The 22,315-nt window shown below is 42.1% G+C and overlaps 1 protein-coding gene across 3 annotated transcripts; it reads left to right on the top strand.

Annotated features, from left to right (window-relative positions):
- On the top strand, positions 1-21,869 carry map3k4 (mitogen-activated protein kinase kinase kinase 4). Of its 3 annotated transcripts, XM_062430287.1 has the most exons (27): positions 1-196; positions 5,627-5,817; positions 5,923-7,349; positions 9,092-9,358; positions 9,532-9,684; positions 9,846-10,003; positions 10,436-10,552; positions 10,647-10,746; positions 10,891-10,974; positions 11,059-11,328; positions 11,416-11,565; positions 11,972-12,133; positions 12,642-12,775; positions 14,527-14,605; positions 14,727-14,805; positions 15,996-16,089; positions 16,442-16,564; positions 18,157-18,257; positions 18,350-18,430; positions 18,553-18,744; positions 18,826-18,896; positions 18,985-19,101; positions 19,208-19,367; positions 19,475-19,597; positions 19,706-19,812; positions 20,185-20,364; positions 20,986-21,869. In XM_062430287.1, exons 1-27 carry the CDS (start codon positions 165-167, stop codon positions 21,004-21,006), a joined length of 4,773 nt encoding a protein of 1,590 aa, XP_062286271.1. In that variant the 5' UTR covers positions 1-164; the 3' UTR covers positions 21,007-21,869. The 3 variants fall into 3 exon arrangements, with proteins under 3 accessions (XP_062286271.1, XP_062286269.1, XP_062286270.1); XM_062430285.1 differs by lacking the exon at positions 16,442-16,564; XM_062430286.1 differs by lacking the exons at positions 1-196; positions 16,442-16,564 and adding an exon at positions 349-485.
- Positions 21,870-22,315: the final 446 nt, after the last annotated feature.

The following is a 22,315-nucleotide window of genomic DNA, read 5'->3' as shown; positions in this document are numbered from 1 at the left end:
CATATGCAAAGGCGAGAGACAACTGTGCCGGCGGATAGAAAGTGCTTCAAAGAGACTAATATCCGCATTTTTTTGCAAGCATTTAACGGTGCAAAGTCTATCTGATATCGCTTAGACATGGTTTAGTCCATGCACGGCTAGGAAGAAGAAGTCACTGCTTTGCTATGGAGCCTCCGGATCGTAACAAGCCCAGCAGGTATGCGAATTTGTTGAACAGACACTACACCATCAGGACCTCGCACTTGCCAAATAGAGAGCTGTACGTGACACCGCAGTCGGCTCTATGGGGGCGCTTGCGCATCCCATAGAAAGCGACTTCCTGCCAAATAGTGGTACACGTGCAGTTACTGCATTTGCAACAGTGGGGAGTTGCAAACTTTTTTGGAGCAACATTTTCTAGCGTGTTTTCTTCGTATATATTTGCTTCTCGTCTGATTTCCGCTCACTTGGAAGAGAGATAAAAACAATGCTCGCCACATGAGAAGGTAACATTACGAGCAACATGTCAGAGAGCAAGCTAGCTCATATGTACTGTTAGCTTGTCTAGTTTATTGTTCACCCGCAAGTTTACTAACAGGGTCTGAGCGAGCTGGAGATAGTTTTGCATTTTGGGCTTGTAAACTGGACGTGAATGTGTGTGTTTTTTTGGGATGATTTGACTGCCAGACCAATGTATTTCATCCTAACACAGGCACAAACTTCACTGGCTTTAGCTAGCGTGCTACTCCACTGTTTATTGTTAATCCCACCAGCTATACTTGGCGCTGTTGTTGTTTTTTTCACTATATAATAATGTAATGTAAAACGTTATTCACATTTTGATTAGTGTTTCTTCCCGTGTATGTCTTTAACTTGGCTGCAGCTGCACGAATGATATGTGCGTCCAATGCAACAAGGTTATAATGTCTGCATTTCGTTCAGGGGGAGTGCGTACAGACAGTAAGGAGATGTTATTGTTTTTAAGTGCGCATCTCCTAATCAAAATTTGCCCCTGACCGCCAGCGACAGACCCTCAGGAATCTGCTGTTATGTCTTCCTCCTGTCCTCCCTCCTCCTCACATGCAGTTGTTTGTCTGCAGAGGAGCGAGTGTGGGTTTGCATTTATCGTGTTGGTTCTGCAAAAAAAATCCCGGTTTTAACTTGATGTGTGACTATTTCAGTCACAATTGAGTACCAGCCAGTTGTTTTGCTGTTGCACCATTGTGGCCACTGAGTCCGAAGTGGACACAAACAGCTCGCATGATTGTGCAATACTGGCCCTGTTAATGTTGTTGCTGCCCGGCTTTGTTGCATGAAGAAAAAAATGCATGACTTATGAGTCTGTTGCTGCTCTTGCTTGTTGTTGTTGGAGGCGTGTTTGTGTCTCAAGTTGACATGAATACAAGACACTAATTGTTCATGTCTGTTAAGTGTGTGCATAGTGTTAAGAGGTGGAAGGTAAAGCATGCTTTGAAGATCTCAAATCTGTGCCTACGTTTGGCAAAGAGTACACTTACAGTGAGTTTGGCCCAAAAATTTGTTGGACTTGTTGGTAATTTGTGTGGTAATGACATTTGAAATTCTTTTGTACACAATAACACAATAAGGGTGACGCAGCCTGAGTTGCATGTGTTAAGATTGCATATCTCTATAATTAAACTTCAATTTCAGACTGGAATGACAGGCCACACACCTTGCAAAACATATGTTGTCATTTACAGACATATTTGCCTTTTCACCTCTCTGAGTGTTTGCCTCCATACTATTGTGAGGTTAGTTCACCCTGACTTTTCTTTTTGAGAAAGATGAGTTAGACGCTTGTGTGGCAATTGAAGGCTATCGCTATCATTGCAGGCACAGAGGTCCTTTGTCAATAATGTCTTGTTCTCAAAGCCAGTCTGAAGACATTGTGGCTCACAAGCATTCCAGAGATTTCAGGATGTGGTGTACTGTGCACAGTGGATAGCTGCCTGGGGCCCTGGAGACACTCATGGCTAGAAGTCATTAATGACTGCATTTGCCAGGAGTCAGGCTGTGGAATACAGATGGACTGTCCTCTAGCATTTCCTAAGTCCATCCTGTCTCTGCCCACACCTGCTTTAGAGAAATTAATGCAGCTCTCACATTCTGTCACTCTCATCTGCTGTTTCCTTTTCAACAATAGGATCTTTGAAACCACTAAAACTGGCAGTCGATGCTGCTAAAATGCCACAGGCGTAAGATAATGGGTGGTAGAGAGGGAAATTAAGTATGGGTAAGCACTTCAGAATAACATGTTATACCATTTAATGTTACATTTATGATGTGCACAAAATAAACTGAAATGCAAGTGGAGGCTGATGTGAAGTGTTTTTTCTCACTTTCTACAGTTTCATATTATATTGCAAAGGTGGAGCAGACAGCTGCCTGCACTGCATTTATGGTGCAATTGACATAAGGTGAAAAAACATGTAATTTACACCGTTTACTTCTGGCCCACAGTCTGCAAGGAGTGTCTACATTTAGATGCATTTAGATCATGTGACTTGTTGTGGTTAATGGCATGAGCTGCCGCTGGTACAGTAAGGTCTATGTCTTTTCTTAGACTGAGGATGTTCCCTGGTGTTAAGTAATTCATAAGGTCAAATAGAAAGCACAGCAAACATTTAAATGCACAAAGTGGCTGTTTGCATACAGTTTCACATCTTACAAAAGAAAAATTCATGTTGTGCATCTACAGTATGCTTTGTACATTTGCATGTAATAGAGTCTGGGAGGTCCATTCCTGGCAGTGTCATACTGTACCAGCGAGGGTGGGGTCAAGTACTTTGTGTTTTGTTGATTTTGATCTCTGTCAGCCTATGGTACAAATTCTGGTGGCTACATCAGCTCTGCATGTTTACCAGGGATCGGCAGCTGATCAGAGATGCATTCTGTTGGATGCATGAGCTTTCGCGTGTACAATTAGGTTTTCTGTTCTCACTGCCTTACCAGTTAACTCTCAGCTGAAATTAGTAGCCAGGAGACACATCCTTTTTTGCAATGGGGGGTCATCAAAATCTGGCTGTAGCCTACAGCGCATCAGTTATGCCAGCATGACCTAATTAGTGGAGAGTGTGTTCTTACAAAACCTGGGCCAACTTTTCCTCCTTTTCCTCTCTCTAAAAAAAAAAAACCCTTTAGTTAGGGCATTGTGAGCAAGCGTGCTCACTAACCAGCTGTGTGCTATTCAGCTGTGGGCCTCACGGGCCACGTGTCACAACTATACAATAGAGTGCCCCTTCCTGGTACAATAGTGTGGATGGTTGGGTGTCAAAGGTCAGGCCCCCCTGACTCTGGCAGCTCTTGGTATCACTGCTTCAGTCACCATACAGAAAGGACTCTCGATTTTTGTGCTGTTTATTATGCACTCAGTGTTTCTGCCTAGGGGCTCTAGCATTCCACAGGCCTTTATTGGAGCCCCAATGAGCCATCAGATGAGCCATTGAGAGCGGCCAGACACCATCTGCAGTGATAATTCACTAGTGGCAGCCAGCTTGAAGACCGCAGTGCCACTATGGTTAACTGCAGGGCACGCAGACCACTAACTTTCTCTGTGCGGTCTGCAAGGAGGTTTTTAGGATAAAAGCAAAATAATTCAGAGGAGGAATTTGTACGGCCCTTACTGCAGCACAATCTGTGCTTCGAGTGTCTCCTAGCAACCAAACAAACAACCGGCAGTGATGGCGTCATTGGTTCCGCTGTCATTCCTGAGTGATTTAGTCATGCTTTTCTGCGTAGAGAAGTGTCTTTTAAAAACTTGGTCTCGTTCCCTCTCTCATGCATGTACTATTTCTGTCCTCAGCCACCATGCAGCCGTGCATGCTCTGGAATGTTTACAAATGTACGCACAATCTGATCATACTTGTGAGGTTGATTGCATAATTGTTTGAAATTACTTGCATTAATGAAGGAAATAGATTACTGCACTGGCTTTGACATTTTAACTTTATCTGCTTTCTTTACGCAATTTCCTGATACCTGTCTAGTTTTTTTGCAGTACAAATGCACAGTGGCATGTCTGTTGATGTTGTGATAAATGCCTTATTGTCACACACAAGATTGCTTACTGTGCCTTCTTGTGCCTGCATACTGAAAAGATCGCTGTCATGTCCTGCTCCTGCAGAACAAGCCCCTTCACAATTTCCCATACAATACACTCATAAAGGCACCAGTGTTCTTTCATGCAAGAGTTCTTCAGTGATTTCGAGACTATTGTGGTTAAGGTAGTTGCGCTATTTGACAATGTTTTTTGCAGTATGTTGAGTTCATGAAGTTTTGATTGCATCTGGAATCGCTTTGCATTTAAATTCAGAGGATTTGCAGCAGGTGTCCGTCTGCTTTCCTTGTAGTTCCACAGCTGCTCCCAGGGGACTCTGTGTGCATGCATGTCTGTGTGTCTGGGTATACAGACATATTCTGCAGTGGGGCAGATGGGCAATAGAAGTCTTCACCCTCTCTCTCTCTTTCTCTCTCACTCTCTTCCTCTCTCTCTCTGTTTCAATCTCTATGTGGCTCCTTCAAAAGCTTAAGCAAGTGATTTCCAGATTAACCCCCCCCCCCCTTAACACTCACACACACTCCTCCAGTGAAAGTGATACAGCCTTGCCCCTTTCAACTCCATCCACACAGATGCTAACAGGCGCGTGTTGGGGAATGCCTTTCAGTCAGATGATCGATGGAGGGACTCATGGTGACCAGCATATAGAATGACGCCCATATTCATGCCCTCTTCTCTTCTTTCTCTTTTTGTTTTTGTTGGCAGGGTCAGACCCCCTAACCTCTCTCTCTAATCCTATTAAAAAACCCTCAGAAAGGCATTAGTGAACAAAGCTCTGGCGTTGTAATCTGGAGAGGCGCGCCGTTTGCACTCTGCCTTTTCTTTTCTTTTTTCCCCCTCTTCCTTTTTTCCCAGAAGGAAGTGTTTCTAGTGATTACAGCATTTTCTCTCTGCAGAACTAGCTGCATCATATTCCCCTGCGTCCTTTACCGTCAGTGAAATTCACTGACAGTATGTTGTTAAGCTTCCTTGCTATCCAAATCTTAATATCATGTCTTAATTACATTTAAGTGACATACTGTTGCATTAGCAGTCTAACAAGTTCCAAACACTTCTGGTGAACGAATCTCAGTGTATATGACTAAGCAGACAGTTAATGATGGTTACTTCTCTCCTTCTTCTGGTTAAGCCATTATGTTTACCTAGACCAAGAGAGGGTGCCAGTAGCCAACCCACAGCTTATTATCCTGCGTCTGGATGGCTGTGGTCAAACACACAGCATTGCTGCTGTACACTTGGGAGACAGTCAACTTCCAAAGGACAGAGTACTCATCAGTCTGCTGTAGTTAGCAGCAGACATGCAGTCTAGTTGCAGTTTGGCAACCTGTTTGCTGTTGCGTTAAAGGAGATTTGCTGCCCACTCTGTTATGTGTACACACAACCAAGTACTGTTCGACCTTGTACATACATTTCTCTGGTTTCCTTGTGACGTGATTAAAGTAGTTTCATAATGCCGAAGCATTTCCTTGCTTTTAACATCCCTTCCAGACATACAGTGCTTATTGTTAAGATACAAAGGTAGCCCATGTTAATTGTTTTTCCTGTTTGTTTTTGTGTTGTTGTTGATAGGCAGGCCAACCCAGCGAAAGATGCATCCCAACAGAACTCTGAGATGGATGAATCCTGGGACTCTCCCAGTGAGGAAGAGGAGGCTCGGTACAGCACATCACCTCCTTACACCCCCCGTCAGATGAAACGCATGTCTGGCAAACATCAGAGAAACAGCCAGGCAAAGAGTTGTGGTCGTTCACCCAACAAGAGTACGTTAGTAGAGCAAGAGAAATATATTGTCTTTTTAAAAAAGAAAAAATTGTGAATGTGTTCCACCTGCATTGCACTGACTGAAATATATGTGTGTTTTTTAGCTGACCTAAGCACATCTGTCCTGAAAGAAATTCCAAAGCCGACAGACACGCCTGAAGAGCACAGCTACAAGCACGGCAAGAAGCAGAGGGCCACCCTTCGTTCCACAGAAAGAGACCACAAAAAAACCTTTGAGGGCTCGTTCATGCTGGATCCACTGTCAAAGTCGAGCCCTTTCGGTGCCCTCAACATGGATCCCAGGAAGCATTACTTAAGCTTGGGCTGCAGCAGTTGCAAACTTCCTGTGTCTATGCCTCATATTGTCCGGACCCACCGCCAGACCTCCAGGACAGACTGTCCTGCCGACCGCCTCAAGTTCTTTGAGACGCTCCGGCTGCTGCTCAAACTCACGTCTATGTCCTCCAAGAGGAAGGAGAAGGAGCAGAGAGGCCTGGAGAACATGCCCTTCATGGGTCACAACAATGAGGTAATTTGGTTGGAGCTGCAGGCGTGGCATGCACGACGTTCCACCAGTGACCAAGATCTTTTTCTTTTCACTGCCCGCCAGGCCATCCCTGACATCATCAGTGAGGTGCTGCACTTTAAGGTCAACTACGATAGCCTGTGTTCAGGGTCCCAAACAATCCAGGGGGAATATCAGACTGTCCCAGCTCTACTGTGTGGTGAGGAGAGTGAGCCTGCTGTAGCAGAGACCAACCACTGTGGAGTAGATCCCTGGGGCTTTAGCGCCTGCCCCTCGACTGCGATGAATGCAGCAGAGCCTCTGGGCTCTGGTGCTGACTGCAGGGAACACCTTCAGCGGCAGCGGCTGGCATTTGAGCAGGTCAAGCGGGTTATGGAGTTGCTAGAGTCTGTGGAAGCTTTGTATCCATCTCTGCAGGCCCTGCAAAAGGACTATGACAAGTACGCTGCGCGAGACTTCCAGGGCAGGGTGCAGGCGCTCTGTCTGTGGCTCAATATCACCCAGGACCTCAACCAGAAGTTGCGGGTTATGGCCACTGTGCTGGGCCTGCATGATCTATCCCGTATCGGGTGGCCCGTGTTTGAGATCCCTTCACCTCGCTGCTCCCGTGGCAATGACGAAGAGGAGAATGAGGAGGATGAGGAGAATGACTCAACAGCCACTTTCACAGCTGAAAGCGATGGAGAGGACAGGGATGTTGAGGAGGACGAGGAGGAGGAGGGGGGAATGGGACATATAGTAGAGGGAGAGTTGTCTCCCTCCCTGACACCTAAATTTTCCCGATTGTCGTCAGAGGATGAATTTCTCCCAACTGCTATAGCAGGAAGTGTAGAAGCATCTGGGGGAAGCAGCGTATTCTGCCCCACAGCTATCTACAGACCATTTGTGGATAAAGCTCTGAAGCAAATGGGACTGCGTAAACTGATCCTAAGACTGCACAAATTGATGGACCGCTCTCTTCAAAGGTCCAGGGCAGCGCTGCTCTGCCAGACTCCTGCACTGGAGGTTAGGCATTTATCTCTTTAACTGCACATTTAATGATTACCATACCTCATTCTAAATAATATCACATATAACTTAACTAAAAGGAACATAATATTATTACAGCTACGTGCAGAAAAGCTCATAAATCTTTGTTTATATATAACAGGATGCTCTGTGGCTCTTAAAAGATAAAAAGTTGTTTGAGAGTTGTTTGCCTTTGACCATGTAGAAGTACATAATTCCACTGCTCCTTCTCAACACTCTTGTACTGTCTCTGACTCACGCATACACACACAGGGTAAACTAACAAACTAACTTATAGTTTTCTATGACCAGAGTCAAGACTATATATGTCAACATTACTGTTATAACTACAAGCACATTTAACAGCTCAGAAACAAATCAATTCTGGTAAATTATATATGTCAGCAACTGTTTATAGATGTAATTATTGACGACTGCCCCCTTTGATGCTCATTGTCACATCCTAGTTGTGACAGTAATACGGTGCACTGCTTGATTGATTTCATTTCTACAGAGTTGAACGATTAATTGAAATACTAATCTGTGGCTAACAAAGCCACAATTCTTTGCTAAATGCAAAAGTATTGTGATGCTACAGAGATTCCCTGGCAAACAATTTGTATATTCTCCAGATGTAAGAGACATGTTTGTTTGGTACAGACGCCACCAAGATCATATCATCATCTTTGTAGTTGTTTATCAGAGAAACAATCAAAAACGTATGGTGCAAAAAGGAAGAATCATTTGTTTTAAATTGTCCTATCATAATTGCAATATCTGCCAAAACCATTGCAATGTGACTGCAGTCTGGAATAGCTGTGAAGTAGAGAGACAAAGCAGCTAAACAGCTATTTGTAATGTTTGCTGTGCAAATGTAAGTAAATAAATGAGTCACGCAAGGAAATAGCAATTTGAGGAGCTCTCACAGATAATAGCTTTCAAGAAGTCTGAGGCAATAAAGATCCAGTGACTATGCTAGAAAACAAGAAAAAACAGTAAAAAAGGAGAGGATCATTGAGTTTATTGCAGTGGATAATCAGCTCATTTATGTAAGGGGAATGGTGAGCTTTGATAAAGAGAGGTTCAGAACTGCCCTCCTTGAAATGTACAACGAGGAATGTGAACACTTGTTGAATTGCTGATTTGTTGAAGGTGATTATGTTCAGAGGCTGTGGAGCAAAGAATGAGGAGGAGACACAAGTAGTAGGTATACAACAGGGACTTTGTAGCAAGAGTAAGTGGTAACAGCAGTCTGCATTTGCACAATTCTGGGCTTGGTCAAAGTTTTAGTAATGTTCACAGTGTTAGGCAATGCCATATAAATGAATCTTTACAGAACATTTGTATCCCTCTGGGGCAAGACTCATGCCTGTCTCGCAGATATATGTAAGCTGCAATTGATCATTCAGACATGGTTTTAAATTACATTTATAATTGTAAGGTAAGGTAACTTTATTTGTACCTGAAGGTAGATTTGGTTCACAGATTAAGTGATGATTTGGCTTCATCCACACAAAACAAACAAACAGGTCAGACACAGTAACATAATAACAGTAAAAAGGTAAAGTGCCATCAGTGCGTCCTATCAAAGTGCTGGATCAAAAAAGGGCATTTAAAACCATTGTAATAGCAAAACAAATTTGAATTCACTTTAAAGCTAAGCGTTAACTCTGTTTAAACAGTTTGCACTAATACTGGATGAGACATACTAACGTAACTTCACTGGACTTATCTTCCAGCTGCAGTTTGCAGACTTCCCAGACCCCATGCTGTACAGTGATTACCTGCCAGAGCTGTCGCGTCACGTGTCCTGCAGTGGTTCGGCTCATCCAGAGCTCGGAGCAGACCAGGTGTCCTGGGAGGATTTGCTGGACATGGACCTCCCATCCTTCCGACCAGCATTCCTCGTGCTTTGCAGAGTCCTTCTCAACGTTATTCACGAATGCCTTAAGTTGCGACTTGAACAGAGGCCTGCTGGAGAGCCTTCCCTGCTCAGTATCAAACAGGCAAGCCTTACCCTTACCCTAAGTTCCTCTTCGAATTGAATTTAAGGAAAAACTGTCACCTCATATGATGATGCTGTTTACCATTTTTTCCCCCTGAACTATATTTGATGATGGTTTACATCACAGGTAGTCCATATGGAAGTGCTAATGTCTATGTTGTTTGTGCTCTGCAGTTGGTGCGTGAGTGTAAGGAGGTCCTTAAAGGTGGTCTTCTGATGAAGCAGTACTATCAATTCATGCTTCGTGGTGTGGTGACTGATGCTCAGGGCTTGCAGACAAATGCCAATATTGATGAGTTTGAGGAAGATCTTCACAAGATGCTTGTGGTAAGACTCCTGTTCCTTCCTCCTCACTGTTACTCCCCAAAGTTAAAATAGGGTTAGGGTTAGAGTTTGAATTACAGTTTTTACCATTAGTATATAATAATTGTAGAGAAATGGTAAGTTGTGTATTAAATATCATAAAACATTTGTCACTGTTCTTGCAGGTTTACTTTGACTACATGCATAGTTGGATCCAGATGTTGCAGCAGCTGCCTCAGGCCTCTCACAGCTTAAAAAACCTGTTAGAGGAGGAGTGGCACTTCACCAAGGTCATCACGCCCTACATCCGTGGAGGAGAGGCTCAGTCTGGGAAGCTTTTCTGGTCAGTAGCCCTGATGTCTATCCTGCATATATCAATTTAAAAGCCCTAGGAGCCAAATGGTTACTGCGCATGCCGCAACATCCAGCCAGAGACCTTTGTTGCAAGTTATAACCATCTCTCTCTCCCCTTGCTTCCTGTCTGCCTCTTTGCTTCCACTGTCCTGTTAAAATATTCCATTCCTGTTTAAGTCACATCATGTTTTGCAAACCAAACTGACATAAAAGGCTCATTCTAATGTAACAAAAGAAAATTAACTCTTATTTTCAGGTGATTATACACTAATTAAAACATGCTTATGAATATCATAGTCCATTTCTGTCAAGTATGCTCTGCTGAATGCCACCAAATTCTACACACTGCACCTTTAAGTAAGTTAAAGTAAGGCTTATTAATTATGTACATGAAATTGAAGATTGTTCTTTCTTTTTGCAGTGACATTGCTGGGATGCTGCTCAAATCCACTGGAGAGTTCCTTGATGCTGGACTGCAAAAGAGTGGCAATGAATTCTGGGAATGTGCAGATGACAGCACAGCCTCAGATGAGATCAGGTAAGGGTTGACATGGTTATTATATCTGTGTTTTTGTTGATATTTTATGTGTCATCATTGATGTTTTTAACTTTAAAACTTTTGATTCTCTCAGGCGGTCAGTTATTGAGACCAGTAGGTCACTTAAAGAGCTGTTCCACGAGGCCAGGGAACGAGCGTCCAAGGCTCTCGGCTTTGCCAAAATGCTTCGCAAGGTGAGAGACTGCAGGAGAGTTTTTATTCCCTTCAGCCAGAAAGCTGTGACAGCACTGCAGTTTATCTGTGACCCTGTATTTTCTGCTCAATAAAGAACTGGGACTGTGTCCTGACACACACTCTGCTTGCTTCTGTCTCTGCAGGACTTAGAGGTCGCTGCAGTTTTCAGTATCACTAATGGAGTGCCTTGTCTCCTGGAGGCACTAAAGAAGAGAAACTATGTCAAGGTGTGTTTCAGGGAATTCTGCTTTTTTCTGTTTTTATATATCTGATCTTTCCGAACCATCTTAACCACTTCCTTTTGTATCCAGGTTCAGATTCTAGGCTTGGAGGAGCTGCAAGTTTTTGTCCCCTGTGGGTTGATGGATCAGCGGCCTGTCATCCTGCAGCTTCTCAATGCTGCAGCCGGAAAAGACTGCTCCAAAGAGCCTGATGAAATTGCGGAGGATGAGGCCTACTTGCTAATGACTAAGCACGGAGCTGGGGACTCCACCGCTGATTCTGACTGGGCTCAGTGGGAGGGAGAGCTGCTCAAACTGGTTCCACAAATGGAAACTGTTGACACACTGACGGCCATGAAGGTATGTAACATTTGTAAACTTAGACTATAAGTGTGTATGTGCATGTGTGATGTTTTCAAACCTCCCACTGATCCACTGTGCTTTCAGGTGGAGAACATGCTCTTGATAGTGATGCAGTCAGCTCATCTGGTGGCCCAGCGGAAGGCCTTTCAGCAGTCCATGGAGGATGTGCTCACTCTTAGCCGGGAGCAAACATCAAGTCAGCCTCTCATCGCAAGTGCTTTGGAAGAGCTCAAGGTACTTACATATTGTCACGCTATGGTTTGTGACCTTTTAAACCACCTATTTATTTTGTGTTGTTGCACAGACAGGTGCATGGTGTCCTACTTTCAAATCAGTTTTTCTCTGCATCTGCTATCAGTTACCAAGAATTTCTGCTCTATTTATATTACCTCAAAAAAGACCACTATCAGAAAAGATTTGAGTAAGTAAGTAATTCTCAAAAGGGAAGTCACAAAACTTTCCGACCTGTTGCATTAACCCACTGCCGCATGCAATTTCTCACATGATTGGTATCAATTTGCAGTTTTGTTTTAGTTGGTTTGAAGTAGAGGTTTCCTTACGTTAAGTCTTTTTCTCTTCTTCTTTCACCTGCACACTCTTATGTCACTTCCCCTTCTCTCCCTTCTCTGTCCTACCACAGGATGAGGCACTCCAGTTATGCATTAAGATCAGCACTGCCATTGACCGTGTGGAGTACATGTTCACCACAGAGTTTGAGGCAGAGGTGGAGGAGTCCGAGTCAGCCACCCTGCAGCAGTACTACAGAGAGGCAATGATACAGGGCTACAACTTTGCCTTTGAGGTACAAGCCTGCAGGGTTCACAGAGCTGTCATAACCAAACTACATTAGTGTATGTTACAGTAGCACATGCTTGGCCAGTTTTACTAGACAATAATGTAAATATTTACCAAATCCATATTACAGGTATTGTTGAAATTTGAAAGATCAGGAGGTTATAATAAATGTATTCATGTAATTTAATGACAGCTGCTTATCAGAAACAGTCCAATTATAGGTGTAGTGGGTTTCTAGACTTCAAGGCTCACCAATACCTCTCAGATGCAGGAATACATTTTCCTGCATCAGATTGAGAGCACTTGGGCTCGAGCAACATGTACCAAACATTTCAGTAAAACAGCAGATACACATTAAAGCTATTGTTGATACTTTAAAATGACGGAATATATGAGATATATTTAGAAAAAGGCCAATGCAGGTAGAATGAGTTCATTGTGAAAGCATCTGATGTGGGCGGGAGATGAGACTGAAATACTAAATTTTGCCTCATTTGCATTTTTGTTATTCTCAGTATCACAAGGAGGTGGTGCGACTGATGTCAGGGGAGTTCAGGCAGAGGATCGGGGAACGCTACATAGCTTTCGCCCGCAAGTGGATGACCTATGTCCTAACCAAGTGTGAGAGTGGCAGGGGCACCAAGCCCAGGTAAACCATCATTTACTGTTAATTCAGCACACATACAGTACATTTTAAGTTTAGTAAGCATTCTTCATTTACTCCTCTTTTTTTTGTCCTCTGGTTGGGGCACATGGTCTGTCAGCTAGTGTGGCGTCACAAGGGAATAGGGATGTCCCGATCCAGCTTTTTGCACTTCCGATCCGATACCGATATTGTAGCTTTTAGCATAGGCCGATACCGATACCGGCCGATCCAAGCATGTATTAAAGATTAAAGATATTTACTTATTTTGTTGTTATACTCATGTTGAAAAGGGTTTTACTCTTAAGAACAACTAGCCAACTTAATTAGGTTAGTTTGAATAATCCACAATGGTTGGTAATGAGAAGCAGACCTGTTTATTCTTAACAGGGTTAAATAAACACAAAATAGACAAAATAATAAATAGTCAATTAACCACACAAACTGAATTGGCATCAGTGCTCTGCTCTTGAACAACAAGAGTGTAAACCAAGGCTTAAAAAGCCATCAGTGCAAACAATATTGTAAACTGTATTAAAAAAGCAAAACACACAAAAAAGCTGAGTAGAAAATAAATAGTGGGATGCTGGACAGGTCGCTAGGTGTGCTGAAAAACGCGGACCGGATTTGGTGGGAAAAAGCTGAAAAAAACTGGAATGGATTACCTACATCGGTGCGCTGGAAAACACGGACCGGATCGGGAGTCCGGATCGGGATTTTCCCGTGCAGGCCGATCCGATATTGATATGCATTTTTTGCTAATATCGGCGGCCGATCCGATCCAAATATCGGATCGGGACATCCCTACAAGGGAACATTTAAAGGTTTAAGTGAGTTGCTCAGGGATGCTGTTGGTGAAAGGATTTTGAAGACAGGCTTACTGTTTTGGGGCATTTACCTCTCTAACAAATAAGTCGTCCTACTACTGCTGTTAATCTTATCGAAATAACAGCCAAGAATCAATGTTTCCCTTAACCTTAAACAAACTTAGTATGATAAAAGCTAAAAGTAAATAATGGGGGTTATGTTTGTGTGATACAGTCCTTATTTTACCCTAACCTTTCAGAGTTGTTATTAACAGTCAAACCAGATATATTTATGATCTGTCTAAAAGCAAAAACCTTAACTGAAATACATTATTTAGCTCTGTTTGTCAACAGCTTTTGCTTTGTGCTGTAACAGGCTACTATGGCAAAACTGCATTATGCTAATAAAGTGAGGCATTAACATGACATTTTAAAGATACACTGGATACTTTAAAAAAAAATATTTGACCTACATGCAAACAAAAATAGTCACATTCATCAGTGAGTCAGTTGTCATCCTTGCTACCGTCTTACCTACTGTTTTTACTGTGGAGGAGAAAAGGAACCACTAAGAACATGTTCCAAAGGATGAGGATACTTAAATCTGCTCCATGACAAATAACAACCATTAGATGAGTGCTCTGTACAACAAAATCAACTGACATGGTTCTTAAAAAACCTCAAATGTCATCTCCAAATCATCATTCCATATCTTTGTAGTAGTTTTTGATTACCTCAACCGTGATGAACTTTGACTGCTACATCTTGACCTAAGAAGTGTTACATCTCCCCCGGTGCCTATTTCTTTCCTTTCCTTCTCTGCTGTGCTCAGTATATCATGTTCTTTTTTCTTTCCTTATGCTCACACCCTGCTATATTCAAAATAGTAGAGAGGGAAAGGAGGAAATGAATAGTGGACACACTGATTGACTGCTGTGTTTTCATTCACAGGTGGGCAACTCAGGGTTTTGATTTTCTTCAGGCTATCGAACCTGCCTTTATATCAGCATTACCAGAGGATGACTTCCTGGTAAAAATAACCTCTTTTGATCCTTTTGTCATTGTCTACACACTACACAATAAGCATTCTTTGAATATAATGGATTTATGTATTATCTACTGACTCTGGATTGACCTTTTTTCCCCTGCAGAACTTACAAGCTTTGATGAATGAATGCATTGGACATGTGATTGGAAAACCTCACAGCCCGGTCACCGGCCTGTACATCCGTAAGTTGCTCTTCTGTGATGAGACCTGCTGGTGACTTCCATATCTGGAGTTCAGGATTTGGATCAGTGTTTGCATTATGTTGCAAGTTTATAGCCCGGGTGATATGGCTGTTACACAAAGCAAGCACAAAGAAAATTAAATAACTATTCGGTTTTTGTAGAATAGCACAGGAGTATGTGTATTGTAAGTTTTAGTCCTCTCACTGTTTAGGAAGAATTTAAGCCACCCATCAGACTCCTGACCTGATATCTTGCTGCTCAGTGCCAACCTGTAGAAAGCTATGGTTGAGCTGTGCATGTGTGAAGTGTGTAACTATGACTGTGAAGTGGGCTGAGTGTGTTTGTTCAACAAACCTCTCCTGATGAAATAACTGTAAAATAAATTTGATTAGGGGTAAAACAATGAACGATTATTAAAACCAGACAGGCCAGCTGCAGAATATCAGACACAGGTCTGTCCCTTCCATTTCATGCAGCCACAAATGTAGTATTTGTAAAGTGATGTTATAGAAAGGAAGAAAACAGGTGATGAATCAAGGGGGAAAAAAGTAATGTAAAGGCTCTTAAGAAGATGAAAGCCACAAACCGGCAGTAAACCGTTGCTGCACAGTCCTACATGTCAAAACTCATCCGTTTTGCGGTTGGATGAGTTAAAACAAAACAAAAAACTGCTTCCACATAGTTACATAATAACCAGGCACCAAATACGTGGTATACGTGATTATAAAAGCACTTTGGCACCCCTAGAGGCAAATGAACTTCTCTCTTCAATGTATATTTTGAAACAAGATCAACTTTCTTCCACAGCTACATTCAAAAGTACATATAGGATTATTTGATAATTAATTCTTAAAAAGACTTTGTGGGCAGTTATTTGCGTAATGATTTTGTGGTGTAGAATCCTCTTTTTGTAGTTTAGTAGTTACTCTACACTGATATAGCCTTCCACAAAGTCTGAGAGAGGCTCAATCAGTGCACATCTTTAAAAAAGTTTCCTAAAACCCATTTCATTTCTTTGCTTGGTGGCAAAGCTGGCTTTCTTGCTACTGCTACATTATTGTACTGATATACATTACTGTAGCCTAATTATGTACACTCATGTCTTCAAGTGGATCAATACATAGCCTGTTCAAAATATTTCCTTTTTAAGGTTCCTTGACTAAATTAAGCATTTGTGTTTTTCTTTCTAGCTCCCAGAAATAGCCCTCGTCCTGTCAAAGTCCCTCGCTGCCATAGTGACCCTCCAAACCCCAATCTTTTCATCCCTAATGCAGAAGGTTTCAGGTTAGTGATTGCATGTCTGCTGAAGTTTTTACAATAGTCTTTATGCCTACTGTGTTTTACTCTGTCCTGCATGGCTTTTGGTGCTTCAGTACCTTTGCTTCTTGTGGTTACTGATGGTGTTGGCTCCTGTATAGCTTGTGTGTGTGTGTTCTGAGCTTCTGTGTGTTTGTGTGTGCTTATAAGAGTCAATACTCCTTTCATTCTCTTTGTCTGTGTGGTGTCTGAGTGAGTGAGTGCGTGGGTCGTCCCTCAACCAGCCATCCAGTCACACACACGAACATATGTAAACATCCATCTCAAGCCAACCGACTTCCCAAGGCGGAGCTCCTCAGTTTGTTTTTTCACCACACAGCTCTCGAAGTCTCCCCTGCGACCTCCGGAACCAGCTGTTCCCCAACGGCCCTCGCCCTGTCCCGCAGGGCCCGGGGGAACACAGCCACACCAAAGCACCTGGCAGCACCCCCAATGACGTCAGGTAGCCATGCCCCCAAGTCACCTGGTAGACAATGTTGGCAAAACAAAGGTCCAGATATAAAAACAAAAGCCAGTGCTACTTTTGAAAGCTTCTAAAGAGGAAATGCTTCACTTTAAGATTTGAAAAATGTTACTCTAGGCCCTACCACATTGTTCTGTATCCAAGAGGATTCACTAAATCCTTTTTTGGCTATAAACACAAGCCCAGAGCCAAAAAGTATTTTACCCATCCTATCAATTCTGTGATGTCTTGCCAGTGTAAAGCTTTAACAACGAGTTTCTAAAGGTGGAAAGAATAAAAATTATGAAAGCATTCTTACACAGGACCATATTTCATATTACACAAGTTACTCTTACATAATTCATTTTTTATGAAACTTTTTGATTTAATCCAATTTGAATGCATCAATGCTGCATTTACAGTTTGGCCGTTCAGATTATTTTACTCACTCTAATTTGCTTCAGCTTAAATGAAGTGCTAGAATAGGCATCTAAATAATAAGCATGGCATTAACGTAGAATACAAAATATTTTCTTATCAAAATCTAATGAAAAAAGAATACTTGGAATGGATTTTACAAGCACTAATTTCAGTCTTAAAGGTTTTAAGCTTTTACAAGCTCCACAAAATGTCACCAAATCCGAAGAATGGCCTTACACAAGTCATCTTACTGGTCAAGGGAAGAGACTGTGATTGTGCATGGTGTGAAAAAAAGAAGAACACACACACACACACACACACACACACACACACACACACACACACACACACACACACACACACACACACACACACACACACACACACACACACACACTACTTCAATGAAAGAGTGGGCTATGATATTCTGCTTTTAGTGCTATTAACAACAGTCTTGCTTTGATGCTGGTGATTCACTGCCGTTAGATTTCTGGCTTATTTGTGTGTGCTTATGAATCAGTATATACACTCTAGAGATTTAACCTTTCAAGCAGTATGACTCTGATGCATGCTGAAATGTTAATGGGTTTCAAAAGGCATACTGGGAATGAGGTGAATTTATGTCTTGTCAGATTGTTTAGTCACTTTTTGTTTGTTATTTGGAAACTCTAATGCTTCCTTCTCAGTATATAAGTGCATTATTTATGTCATTTGTATATGTACGGACGGGATGGTTGCTGTAATTTCGTTGTATTTCGGTACAATGACAAATAAAGCTATTCATTCATTTACAGTATTTATTCAATCTTGTTAATGCTTTAAGTGCAATTCCGGGTCATTTTCCCAAAAGCACCTTTTGCTTGAAATTATCTTCGTCCAATTTTATGGGACATGTTTATGGGATAGCTTTTACAAAGAGAAGCTCTGCACTGTTTAATTTTCTAGCATAAAGAGACCACTTAGCACTTCACCAGACACTCACTAAAATTCACATGAAGTCTTACAATACCTTCAGTCCCCTTCAGAAAATAGTATTTTAGAGATCATACTGGGATTTTATTTTGTATTAATTCGTATTCTGTCCATTATTAGGTAAATCCCTAAACATCTGATTTATCAGGTTTTTTTTATTGAACCACAGTTTTGTATTAATTTCCACTGCATCCCTGCAGGGGATCCAGTTTTCATGAGAATGACCGTCTGTCATCGGTTGCAGCAGAGTTGCATTTCAAATCTCTGAGCCGCCATTCCAGCCCCACAGAGGACAGAGAAGGTAGGTACAGTTAGTGATCTGTATAGTGTCGTCCACATTGTGCATGTTAATCCACCAGACTGGCTGAATTTTCTCTTGCGATTTCTCTCCAGAACCCTCCTATCCTAAGGGAGACCCAAACAGCGCTGCACGCAGAAGCTGGGAGCTCCGCACCTTCATCAGCCAATCCAAGGGTGAGATTGGTGAATAATGTGGCATGTTGGATATAGACTGCAACATACGATAAGGGACCATGTTTGACTTTTTTAGTAACTAGTATATAGTATATCAGGTCCTTTCCTTTCTCCCATCTTAGACACAGCAGCACGGCAGAGCCCCATGGAGGCCGTCCGTCGCTCCATTCGCAAGTTTGAGGACAAACGTTACGCTATGATGAAGCAGCGCAACATCATTGGCCAAGTGTGTCACACACCCAAGTCCTATGACAACGTCATGCATGTTGGGCTCAGGAAGGTGACCTTCAAGTGGCAGAGGGGCAACAAGATAGGTAAGGCTAGCTACTGCTTTTGTTATGACGTATTTAATGCACATTGAGGTAGTGATGTTTTGCCCATGTTTATGATAACAGGAGAGGGCCAGTATGGAAAAGTGTACACCTGCATCAATGTAGACACTGGAGAACTAATGGCCATGAAGGAGGTATGTACTCCTATAAGACCTATTTAATATGTTATGTTTATGTTCTGCAGATAGAATTTCATTTCTCACTTCTTTTTTTTTTTACCAGATCCGATTCCAGCCGAATGATCACAAAACAATCAAGGAGACTGCAGATGAGCTGAAAATATTTGAAGGCATTAAGCACCCAAACTTGGTGCGTTACTTCGGAGTTGAGCTCCATCGGGTAAGAGGCATATATTTATATCAGTTCAGACATCACACGTGATTCTTCAGTTGATTATGGTGCATGTGAAGCAGTTTTGAATTCATCTCCATGCGATCCCCTGTAGGAGGAGATGTACATCTTCATGGAGTACTGTGACGAGGGCACGCTTGAGGAGGTGTCCAGACTGGGGCTGCAGGAACATGTCATCAGGCTTTACAGTAAACAGATCACTACAGCCATCAATGTCCTCCACGAACACGGCATTGTCCACCGTGATATCAAGGGTCAGAGTCAAATACTCTTTTTTTTCATATCTTTCTCTCTTGCATTTTATTTGAAAGTGTGTCTAAAGCTTCCACTGTCTATTCCATCTCCCCTCTCTTCATATCAGGAGCCAACATATTTCTGACTTCGTCAGGCCTGATTAAACTGGGTGACTTTGGCTGTTCAGTAAAGTTGAGGAATAACACTCACACCATGCCAGGGGAGGTGAACAGCACACTTGGAACAGCAGGTAAGAAATTATATGTTGTGTCAGCATACTACCACCAGGGGTCACTGTGGCCTGTTTTTTTATTGTTGCCCCTGTTCATCAATTTTCTCAATTTGTTTTCTTAATCAGCATACATGGCACCTGAAGTCATCACAAGAGCAAAGGGTGAAGGTCATGGACGAGCTGCAGACATCTGGAGTTTGGGCTGTGTCCTCATTGAGATGGTGACTGGAAAGGTAAGAAGTTTCATTTTTTTTGTTAAGTTTCCAGTTACAGAAAAGGGGGGTCAGGCTGAAATACTTGCATTATTGTTTTTTTTTTTTATTCTGGCTGTATTTAATGCAAACAATAGAGTCATTGTAGATGAGCTGTGGCTGCCACATTCAGTCTTCATTGTGGAAGTGGTTATTTGGGTTATTAGAAATAGCTGTGCAAAAGTTGCTAAACTTGTTAAGCTTGTTAAATGCAAATTAGTGCCCACATGCTCAGTTTATTTCTGCCTTCTTACTACGTACGGAAATACACTACACCAAAATCGGAAGAATGTGAAGGGAGGAGGGGGAAACCACAAGGAAATAACATTGAACTTACCTTATCTCGATCTGCAGAGGCCCTGGCATGAGTATGAGCACAACTTTCAGATCATGTACAAAGTGGGCATGGGCCATAAACCGCCCATCCCGGAGAAGCTGAGCACAGAGGGGAAGGACTTCCTCGGCCACTGTCTGGAGAGTGAACCCAAACGTCGCTGGACTGCTAGCATGCTGCTAGACCACACGTTTGTTAAGGTGAGGCATTACTATCACAGGTATTTTAAAGATGCAGCATTTAGGGTTTACTGGCATCTAGCGGAACGGACAGATGGATTGTGGACCAAGTAATCACCTGAAAATAGAATAAGAATAAGAATTGTGTTTTCATTACCATAGAATGAGCCCTTCATATCTACATAGGGAGCGGGTCCTCTTCCAAAGAGCCCAGCATGTTGCACCACTATGTTTCTACAGAAGCCCAGAACGGAGAAACCAAGCACTGCCTCTAGAGAGGGTCTTTCATGTTTTTCACACAAGTTTTGCAGCCACCATAGGTTCTTATGCACGCTTGGGAGAGTGGGGAAAACGATGCCACACTATATCGTACCACACTGTTAGATGCCACTAAATCCTACACACTGTGCCTTTTTAAAGCATTTCTAACTAAAACCAATTAGTAATCACTAAAACTCTAACCAGTTTATTGCCATGACCTAAATTGAGCTTCAAGCTTTTGAGAGAAAGCAAAGCACCTACTTAAAAAAAAAAAAAAACTTTTCATGTTTATACAGTTGAGGAGTATAAACTGATGACAGATGGGTACAATGATCCTGCAACAAGTTCCCATTACAGCTGCTGTCTCTTGTCTGTTTTTAGGTTTGCACGGATGAAGAGTGAATGGAACCTCGCTGGGGCTTTTACGTTTACAAATTAAAGCACTACTGTACATTCTGTTGGCAAAAGAAAAAAGAACTGTGGACGCAGAGAAGTGGAAGTTTCGGCTGAAGGCACATGGAGTTAAACTGAGGAACTAATACATTATCATTTCAGCGGACAACTGGACCTTTGGAGTAAAGGGTCATGTCTGTATTGTACCCATGGACTGGGGGGAGGAGGAGGGGAGGGGTGAGACTGTAAATACTGTAAGAATAGGATTGGCTTTAATTCTTGTATAAACAATATTGTAAAGTTAAAGTAATTATTGCCATATTTGTTCTCACTGGTGAAGAGACCTCTAAAAAGGCATTGAGGAATACTTTCTTTTTCTTTTTTTTTAACAAAAGGGAGGGCGGGGGGCATAATCTATGGCACTTTTAAACTGTTTACCTAAGGGGGCAGTTGAGTAGAGGAGGGAGGAATCTTTTTTCAGTCACCCTTTGAGGCTGAAAAAGGTGTGGTAAGCCTCACTGAATGGAAGGAGAAGATGGTTTACCTTTTATGAAATGAACACCATCCAAATATTAAAATTAATTTATCTCTTGTCATTTGGCAAGCACGGGCACTAGGAAGGAATTTTTTAATGTATTTTTCTTTGCCTTTGCTAAGGAGTAAATGTCAAGTTGGAGCAATGTTCAAGTCTAGTCGCTGGTGAAGAGCTGTTCATGTGACTGGAGCGTAGCCAACTCAGAGGAGAAACGGGGCCTGCTCTCCCTCCCTGCTGCTGAACACGAAACATCCACACAAAAGACACAGACACTGACACACAAACACAACTTCTGGTCCTCTGCTGCTCTTACAGTGTTTGCTATGTACAAACAATATTAATAAACCAATCTTTTTTTTAAAAGAAAGTGGCACGTGTATTGTTTTCCAGCATGTACATGTCATTACAGTAAATAAGAGCTTTTAATTACATTTGGAAATTAAATATTTCTCAACTGCACTGAAATATGAAAATATTTGCTTTCTTTATTTTTTAACAATCTTCTTACACTTGTTCTTTTTAATGGCTTATACATCATCTATAAAGCATTAGTTATAGATTTATCAACCATTAATAAAGCCATTACATACAACATGTATACCCTTTATGAATGGGGCCTCATTAGAAAATGGTACTCGATACCAAAATCCTAACCAGAATAATATTGCACTCAAGGTTTGTTCTTTAAAAGCAGTCAATATCTCTACAAAGTGGGTGAGCTACGATGCTAGTACCATGTTTTAATGTATAACATTAGCCTGTTGAGAGTAATGAGTCACTTAA

Source organism: Scomber scombrus, chromosome 12 (genome assembly GCF_963691925.1).
Source record: "Scomber scombrus chromosome 12, fScoSco1.1, whole genome shotgun sequence".
Lineage (NCBI taxonomy): Eukaryota > Metazoa > Chordata > Actinopteri > Scombriformes > Scombridae > Scomber > Scomber scombrus.
This window is presented reverse-complemented; position numbering and strand designations above follow the sequence as displayed.

Coding starts and splice junctions, on each gene's coding strand:
- map3k4 (XM_062430287.1), top strand. CDS start 165: ATGGAGCCTCCGGATCGTAACAAGCCCAGCAG. Junction 5,818..5,922: donor TGGTCGTTCACCCAACAAGA/GTACGTTAGTAG, acceptor TGTGTTTTTTAG/CTGACCTAAGCACATCTGTC. Junction 18,745..18,825: donor GCAGAGGGGCAACAAGATAG/GTAAGGCTAGCT, acceptor TTATGATAACAG/GAGAGGGCCAGTATGGAAAA.